General features: G+C 47.3%; 1 protein-coding gene and 1 long non-coding RNA gene across 4 annotated transcripts; one reads left to right on the forward strand and one right to left on the reverse strand.

Annotated features, from left to right (window-relative positions):
* Nucleotides 1-3238: 3238 nt before the first annotated feature.
* On the reverse strand, nucleotides 3239-5619 carry LOC109705254. Of its 3 annotated transcripts, none has more exons than XR_002214678.1 (4): nucleotides 5233-5619; nucleotides 5069-5157; nucleotides 4042-4153; nucleotides 3239-3497 (listed from the first exon to the last, which is right to left on the reverse strand). It is a non-coding gene; the product is annotated as an uncharacterized LOC109705254 (long non-coding RNA). The 3 variants fall into 3 exon arrangements; XR_002214677.1 differs by lacking the exon at nucleotides 3239-3497 and having other exon boundaries at nucleotides 3931-4153; nucleotides 5233-5365; nucleotides 5440-5619; XR_002214676.1 differs by lacking the exon at nucleotides 3239-3497 and having other exon boundaries at nucleotides 3931-4153.
* Nucleotides 5620-7091: 1472 nt separating this feature from the next.
* On the forward strand, nucleotides 7092-7777 carry LOC109705255 (uncharacterized protein P8A3.02c-like). Its single transcript, XM_020225984.1, has 2 exons — nucleotides 7092-7461; nucleotides 7540-7777. Exon 1 carries the CDS (start codon nucleotides 7092-7094, stop codon nucleotides 7428-7430), a length of 339 nt encoding a protein of 112 aa, XP_020081573.1. The 3' UTR covers nucleotides 7431-7461; nucleotides 7540-7777.
* Nucleotides 7778-8964: the final 1187 nt, after the last annotated feature.

Raw genomic sequence — 8964 nt, forward strand, 5'->3', positions numbered from 1 at the left:
ATAACCCTCGACCTGCCCCCTGTCCAGCTGCTCTCTAACCCTCAACAAGAACGGGTCTCCACTCTGTTTCTCTCGGATCCTATCCAACAGAGTGGGCTGTAATACCAAAGATGTCAGCCTCGCTGTCGCACCAGGGGGTACCACCTCGAGTCCCAGCCGCTGAAGCTCCTCGAGTAGGGGTCTCTGCTCTGTAATCCTCAAACTCAGGCTCTGCACTGCTTTCCTGCTCAACGCATCTGCCACGACATTCGCCTTGCCGGGATGATACTGAATACTAATGTCATAGTCCTTCAGTAACTCCAACCACCGGCGCTGCCTCAGATTCAGCTCTCTTTGCGTGAACAGATACTTGAGACTTTTATGATCCGTGAAAATCTCGCAGTGCTCGCCATACAAGTAATGCCGCCACAACTTCAAGGCAAAAATTACCGCGGCAAGCTCTAAGTCATGCGTAGGGTAATTCTTCTCGTAATCCTTTAACTGCCGTGAAGCATAAGCAATTACCCTACCATGCTGCATCAACACGCAACCAAGTCCACTGTGCGATGCATCACTGTAGATCACAAATCCTTCGCCCATAACAGGAAGGGCAAGGATAGGAGCCGACATCAACCTCAATCTCAACTCGTCAAAGCTCCTCTGACAGTCGTCGCTCCAGACAAAACGAATCCCCTTCCGCGTCAAGCGCGTGAGGGGTGTGGAAAGCTTCGCAAAGCCTTCCACAAACCGACGGTAATATCCTGCCAGTCCCAGGAAGCTCCGTACCTCAGTAACCGTCGTCGGTCTAGGCCAATCTCGAATCGCCTCAATCTTCTTCGGGTCCACTGCTACGCCCTCAGCTGAAATCACGTGGCCCAAGAAGGCAACCTCCCGTAGCCAGAACTCGCACTTCTTTAACTTGGCATACAACTTCTTCTCACGCAGAAGTTGTAGCACAATCCTCAAGTGCTCCTCATGCTCAGCATCACTCCGAGAGTAAATCAGGATATCGTCGATGAAGACTACCACAAACCTATCCAAGAACGGCTTGAACACTCTGTTCATCAAATCCATGAATGCGGCAGGGGCATTCGTCAATCCAAAAGGCATCACCGTGAACTCATAATGCCCGTACCGAGTCCGAAAAGCCGTCTTGGGAACATCCTCGGCCCTCACCCTCAGCTGGTGGTAACCTGACTGGAGATCAATCTTCGAAAAGACACAAGATCCTTGCAGCTGATCGAATAGATCATCAATGCGCGGCAGAGGATACTTGTTCTTGATGGTTACTTTATTCAGCTCCCGGTAATCCACACATAACCTGAGCGAACCATCCTTCTTCTTTACAAATAACACCGGCGCTCCCCAAGGCGACACACTGGGTCTCACAAACCCTCTATCCATCAGATCCTGAAGTTGCGCCTTTAGCTCTCTCAGCTCTGCCGGTGCCATCCTGTAAGGTACCTTTGAGATTGGTGCAGTTCCAGGAACTACATCAATCACAAACTCAATCTCCCTCTCCGGCGGCAATGTCGTCAACTCAGGGGGAAACACATCCGAAAACTCGCGAACTACTGGGATGTCCTCGAGTCTCGGCGCCGCCGTAGGTACCTCCACAACTGTCGCTAGGAAAGCGATACACCCACTGCTCAGCATCTGTCGAGCCCTCGCCGAAGATATCCAGGTGGCAAACAGCGTGCTCCTGCAGCCTCTGAAAGTAAACTCCTCCTGGCCTGGCTCGCGGAACGTCACCGTCCTCGCTCCACAGTCGATCGTAGCATAGTACCGCGCCAGCCAATCCATACCGAGCACTACGTCGAAGTCCTGCAGCTGCCCTAACACCAATAGGTCTGCGGGCATGATCCAAGAGTCTAACTGCACCGGACAGGACCAACAACACTCTGTAACCTGCAAGACATGGTCGGGGATCTGCACCTCTCGTGCCTGAGACAACGCTCCTAACTCTAGACCATGCAACAATGCAAATGCTCGGCTAACAAAGGAATGCGATGCACCGGTATCAAAAAGAGTGCGAACTCTAATGCCAGAAATCAAAGTGATACCTGCCACCACTCGGTCGGCTGCTGAAGAGTCCTCCACCTGAGCTGCATAGACCCTGCCACTCGGAGCCTGCTGTCGCCGCTCACCCGACCGCGGCACAGACGATCTGTCCTCCTGGCGATAGCTCGGTGCTGCTCCGTAAGACTGCTGTGGTGCTGGTGGTGCCGAAGCTGATGACGGTGCTGGAGATGCTGCTCGGGGACACGCTGCCCTCATGTGTCCCGGCTGACCACATCCGTAGCACCTGCCCTCTCTATGCTCGCACTGCCGAGGCCAGTGTGGTCCCCCGCAGATCACACACTGTGGCGTCCTCTGAGTCTGCCCCTGCTGACGGGATCCCCTGGAACGCTGACGCCCCGAAGACCCACGACCCTGAGAACGTGATCGTGGAGGTCTCGGCGGACGTCTGCTACTCGACTGCCCTCCGTCATCTGGAAAGGGGCGCTTTCTGTCCTGACCCTGCCCCACGGCCTGAGTCCTCTCCTGCAGCGACACCTCACCTCTCTCCACCCATAAGGCCTGCTCTATAGACGCATCCAGGGTCCTCGACCTCTGCGCCCGCACTAGCCTGAAGATGTCCGGTCTCAGCCCCTGCTACAACATGTATACTCGGTGCGCCTCGTCTCTGGCCACAAATGGTACACAGTTCAGGAGTCGAGTAAACTCCCGAACGTACTCCTGCACTGGGCGATCTCCCTGCTGAAGCCTCCTCAAGTCCTCCTCGAGCTTCTGCTTCACACTGTTGGGAAAGAACATCACAAACAGCATTCCACAGAACTCGTCCCAACTCAGCTGTGCCGCCACTAGCCCCTGGTCTCGCCTCGTCCTCCGCCACCAGTCATGAGCATCACCTGCTAGACAGTGTACTCCCAGGGGTACCTGCTCCCCCTCTGGAACAAACAGATCCTCGAATAGCTTCTCCATCGCACTGACCTATCCCTCTACAATTCAGGCCTCAGTGCCTCTGCCATCGAAGATCGGTGGATCAAAACGGCGAAAACGAGCTAACCTCTCCGTCCACCGCTCCTGCTCGGCCTCAGTCAACGGTACTGGCCCCCTAGCAGGCGCAACAGGCGCTACTGGAACTGCTGCCGATGGAGGGACTGCTGCAGCTGGTGCTGTCACTGGAGTAGTCGGGGGTGGAACTGGCGACTCTGGTGCCCTCGGTACAGAACTCGGTGGCTGAGCTATCCTCTCACACAACCTCTGCAATAGCTCCCCCTGCTGTCTCGTCACCTCAGTCAGGGCAGCCAACTGTGCACTCAGATCAAGGGGTGCGCTAGCCTCTGGTCGCGCACTCGGCTCTACAACAGGGGGTACACTCGCCCCCAGTCTGTCACCCTGCTCCTGCTGAGTACACTGCTCCACCCGCTCAGATCTCTCAGAAGGTCCAGCATGATCCCGCGCCAACTGGGCGCGCTCCCGCAACGACGGTCGACCCCGGCGACGATACATAGCTGAAAGGAACAATTCGGGGTTAGATACAACAAAACACTCTCGACCCAATCAACGAAAGTCTAGAAGGCGGTCCCTGTTTTCCTCCAAAATTATGTCGTCTGCAGCCAACATAATTTCTCAGGCCAAAACAGGTACTCCTTCAATCACTCACCCCACTCTAGGAGGAGTTAGAACAAATAATCATTGACTTTCGCAATTAATATCACGCCTCTCGCGTCTTGCTTTCCTAAGGTTTGCCAAACTTAGGTTTCCTAGGTCCCCACGACCTACAGCAAAGCTCTGATACCAACTTAATCTGTCACGCCCCGGATGTCTTGTTCCCCGGGCACGCCGACAAATCCGCCGTATACAAGAAATTTTTCCTGTATACGAAGCGTCACTGGTACCTGTAGAAACAACAATACTACAAACAGTAGTATAGAGCAGAAGAAATAACTAAAGTAAACGAGCTTTTTATACATAGTCACAAATCCCAAGTACAAAACCACTCGCACTGGCGAGTTCAACTGCTATGTACAAAAGCTCCAAAAGAAAAATCACTACCTGCTGTAAGGGGAGGACGCCTCTAACTCGATCAGTCTGGTAGGGCTCTAGCTCGCGACGCCCTTGCCACGATCCTGCTCAGCAGAGGAAGCAGCAGCCTGTACCTGCGGCTCTGCAAAATAGCGGTAAAAGAACAGGGCGTGAGAACTACTGTAAACACAAGTAGTCCTCAGTGGGCACCGCCAAAAACAAACATCGGTCACCCACTAAGTCTACAGAAGGGAGCAAGGATAGAAGGAAAGCAGGAAGCATACTCTACCGCTATCATCCACTACACTATCATGCTCTACACTAACCAACAACTGTAGGAAATGTCAAATCTGACCCAATCCAATCGGGACTGTAAGCATACCCGTCCCCGGGACTGTGAATACACCCGTCCCTACCCCGTTGCGACTATCGGCTCTATCCACTCTACTGGTCCGTGGAGAGCAAGTCCAACTGGCATGAGCGACACCAACGCAAAAGCACAAGCCTGACTCCGGAGTGGCACTCGTGGGCGCTACCCAACCGAGTATGCAGCGTATCTCTGTCGAGCTCAATCAGGCTCCAACTAGCCAAGTTAAGTAATCGACTCTAAATGGTCTAACAACCAACAGGTAACGTGCCCTCGGCACAATCTGACGCCAAAAAGGCGATACGGGTCCACCGTCAACTCTGACGGCACCCAACAGTCCGAAACGACCTGAACGACCCTGTAAAAATCCACTCGGCGAACCAGCACGAGTGTAAATACATTCTAAACTATCTGGAGTACTCGTCTCGAAGAAACTGCGACAGTACAATTTTCTAACGGCTCCTGGAGCTAAATCAGGTAGTAACAGTGACAGGTCCAAATCGCAGATTTTCTCCTAATTCAATTTCCAAGTCCAACATGTATAATCTATTTAAATTATAAAACATGCTCGAGAATTCAGATTTTACCAATCTAGAATCATTCAAGAATTTGAGCCAAACTAGATTACCAAAATAGAGATCTATACATGTCGACGATTATGAACTTAGGAGTCGAACCGATGTAACCCACCTCAAGTGCAATTTCCTGGCAGCGAACTCAGCCTCGGCCACCCGCGATGCTGCTGGATTCCTCAGGGACCACCTAGACCGGTCGCCGAGCTAAAACGACCAAAATAACACAAATCAGCCTAAGTTTACAGCAGCTGAGAAAGGTTCAGTTTCGACCAAGCTAACCTTGTCCAAAAATTGCAAATGAGGGCTCTGTGGAATCCTCTCGCAGTCTAGAGTCCAATGAACCAAGTTTCGTCGCGATCCGACGCTTCTACGCGGAGAACGAGCCGAAATACTAACAGTCGACGCAGGAAATCTGTGAAAACAGCACGCGTGGGCAACTTGGAATCGAAGATGGATTCGGGGAAAAATGCGACCAAAACAACTCACCTCCACAGTGAGGAACTACGACGCGGCGACAGTAACGTCGAAGACACGCCCTCGCCCGGCCTCCTCGCAGCGCCCCGGTCACACGCGCACTCGAACGGCTCGCGGCGCGACGTCGGCGACGAACTCCCTCCAACCGCACACCAACCCGGCCTAGAGAGAGAGAGAGAGGAAGGAGAATGGGTGAAGAAGTGGGAAATCTCTCTCTCTCAGCTCACTCTGCAGCTAAATAGAGAGAGAGATGGTGACAAGAACGAGGAAAAAAAAATTACTGTTTTATCCCTCCACCAACTCCCTTGTACCGGTACACGGCTTGCTGTACCGGTACAAGGCCAAACCCGTGGGCACCAACCTCCTGTCGCGCATCCTGTACCGGTACAGACGGACCCTTGTACCGGTACAGCAAGCGACTTCCCACGGTGGTTGTACCGGTACAGACCAACCCTTGTACCGGTACAGCAGAGTAAAAATTCTGCAATTTCGCAGATTTTCACACAGAAAGATGACCTCGCGTCAAACGGAGTCCGTTTCGCGTCTATTTGACGCCAACGCAACTCGGGCTTGTCTTGACACTCTCCAGAACTGTCGACAAGTCCCCACTGACAGAAACGGGGTCTCACAATTGCAGCTAGAGATAGATGCACTAAAGAATGTGCAATGTCTTGGCCACTGGTTTTAGTAACTTGAATGGAAAAGGTCTTTTAATCGCACGGCACAAATGCTTAAACCCAAGTAGCTCTTACTAGTTTATACCCGAGTAGTTTCTCATTATCTCCAATGTGCACCGTGATAAGTAGCGAGGTTGATGGAAGATCTTGAAGCGAAACAAAAATGGCTTGGCAAAAAATACAATCAAGACATACGAGTTCATTTCTTTCTCTTACCGGTCTTTTAAGGAGGGAGTCCTCTTTAAATAGAGACGTACTGAGAAGATTCATTTTTTGTTAAGCTAACTTAGTGTGAAGCATGTTATTCCGTTGAGTTTTTGTCAATCCAGCTGGATCAGGCATAGATCATCTCAAGAAGCTTCATCGTTGACACAATAGAGTTAATCCTGTACTTTTCATCGGGTAATCGGTTTCAATTTGTGTGCTTTTTCACCATTAACTTTTGTTTCTCTGCATCGAAGCCAACTCATTTAAGTCACTCTTGTTTTCTTGTACAAGTCCTTGAAGATTCGATTGAAACCAATTTTGTCACCATACTATAGAATCTTGCAGATACAGATATGTAGATCAATAAGCTTGCGAATCAATTCATTAGTTATTGACTTTGTCAGAACCCTAAACTGAGACGACGACTCGACTACCATGTGAATGTATTGTGCATGCACTACAGTAAATTGCAGAATCTAGATGACAACATTTTTACCTAATGTCTTGCATCTGTGCCAGATTGGTCCTAATAGTTTAGTTTTTATCTTCATAGGTGGTCGTCATCTCAATGCATTTCCAGACGCTTATCGACCGACGAATTTTATTGATACACCTACTGAACTAGAAACTCACGATTGCAATTGTTCGAAGTATAAAAACTTTCTGTAATCAGCCGTTAAGGATGAAAAATATGATTTGAATGTATTATATTTCCTTTTCGAAGATCTCCAATTTTGTACATTTATGTCACGACCGTCAGCTTTTTTTTTTCCCCACACAATGCAGGGAATCTGCGCGCATGTTGACCTGATGCGGTTCGAGGACGGGATCGCGATAGTCTCCTTAGAATCCCCATGCATAATGCATTTCACGCGGCCTACGACAGACATGGAAGTCGGCACAACCGCAACCCTAGAGGAAGATCGTGAGCTTACGAAGAGAGTCCCTGTTTTGTTAACCCCGGGCTCGTTGGTTCTCATGTCGGGGGAAGTGCGGTATCTGTGGAAGCACGAGATAAACCGGAAGCCGGGGAATCAGGTGTGGGAAGGGAAGGAGATCCAGCAGGGCAGAAGGACTTCTGTCACCTTAAGAAAGCTCTGCCCATCACCACCCAGCTGAATGTCAAAAAAACTCCAATCCCTAATTTCTGGTACTTCTTTTGGTTGCTTATTATATTTTAGATAAAACTGCACAAACATCATCTGAACTATAACTCATTTTGAAACAGCCGAGTGCGACATCGCGGTCTTTGCTGTTTCCTCTCTTCTCAATTAAAATTCTATGCCGGTACGTTCTTATTATTATCGGTTAGCTTGTCATGCATTCCGTTGGTTTCTGTAGTTTGGTAAAATAGAAGTAATTGAATAATTTATATTCCATGCATCAAGTGAAATTACTTTTAGTTACTGAATTTATGATGAATAAATACTAATGAGAGTTTACCATTGAAATCAAGGATTTTCTAAGTCAAGTTTGTCCATTTCAAAACTCACTACAGTATTCAGGTAGTGTGTCTCTGCATTTTTTTCTTGTATTATATGGTGGTTGAAAATTTTCATAGGTGATAATGAAAATTTTCGGTGTTGGTGGTCATTTGGTTGTATATAGTTGTAAATATAACATAAGTAGAGATGCATACATTTACACTCACAATATATATATATATATATATATAGAGAGAGAGAGAGAGAGAGAGAGTCCGACTATTATACTATCAATAATATCAAGCTCTTGATACTGTCGAGTTTTTTACTGTTAGATTTATTCTTTGATTATTTTCATCTATTAGATTATACTATTCAATCAACCACCTACTCAATCTTAAGGGACCAGTATCATTCTAACCGTATATTTTTTAATCTAACGGCCAGAAACTCAATAGCACCCGGCGCTTGGTACTATCAATAGTATAATAGTTTATTTCTCTCTCTCTCTCTCTCTCTATATATATATATATAAAATCTTGTGTATTTATTTGGTTGGATGTTTTAGAAAGAAAAAAAAAAGTACAAATTGCATTTATGAGTTTTATTATTTTATGCATGGGATGGTAAAAATACCATCAATGTATATCGTTTTATCTAAAATTACTTTCTTCAGCTGCTGCAGTTAAAATTTCAACTGCAGTAATTGAATGCTGGTGAAACGATCTGAACAATGAAATTAGCCTTAGAAGTGATTTTATTTGTAATGCTGTAACAACTTCATTATACAAAACCAAACAACACAGTTGCTTGAAACTTAGCATTACATAAAACAAAATAACTTTATAAAAGCGAAAGAGTTGGATTGAGAAAAATACTGTGTTCTGTAAAAGAGCTCAGAATCAGCTTTTACAAATACTATAATAAAAGGTTCTGCTTTTGGATTACGCAAAATACTACTTTATAGGCGGCGACTTTGAAGCATCGACAAATATATATATATATATATATATAGAACTAGGCTACTATACTATCAGTAGCACGGAGCGCTCCGTGCTACCGATAGCATAGTAGCTCCGTTAGACTTGATCTACACTATTGAAAATATTTAGAAACTAAATTTCATAATTTTTCGATATCATTTACCTACCAAACAAGTAGTTTAAAATTGAACAACTGAAAATAAAAATCTCATAAAAAATGATGATAAAAGATTTAAATTCAAGATC

The sequence above is a fragment of the Ananas comosus genome, unplaced genomic scaffold, assembly GCF_001540865.1.
Source record: "Ananas comosus cultivar F153 unplaced genomic scaffold, ASM154086v1, whole genome shotgun sequence".
In the NCBI taxonomy this organism is placed as follows: domain Eukaryota; kingdom Viridiplantae; phylum Streptophyta; class Magnoliopsida; order Poales; family Bromeliaceae; genus Ananas; species Ananas comosus.

Excerpts from the sequence above, each read along its gene's own strand:
- LOC109705255 (XM_020225984.1), top strand. The coding sequence starts at position 7,092 with ATGCAGGGAATCTGCGCGCATGTTGACCTGATGCGGTTCGAGGACGGG.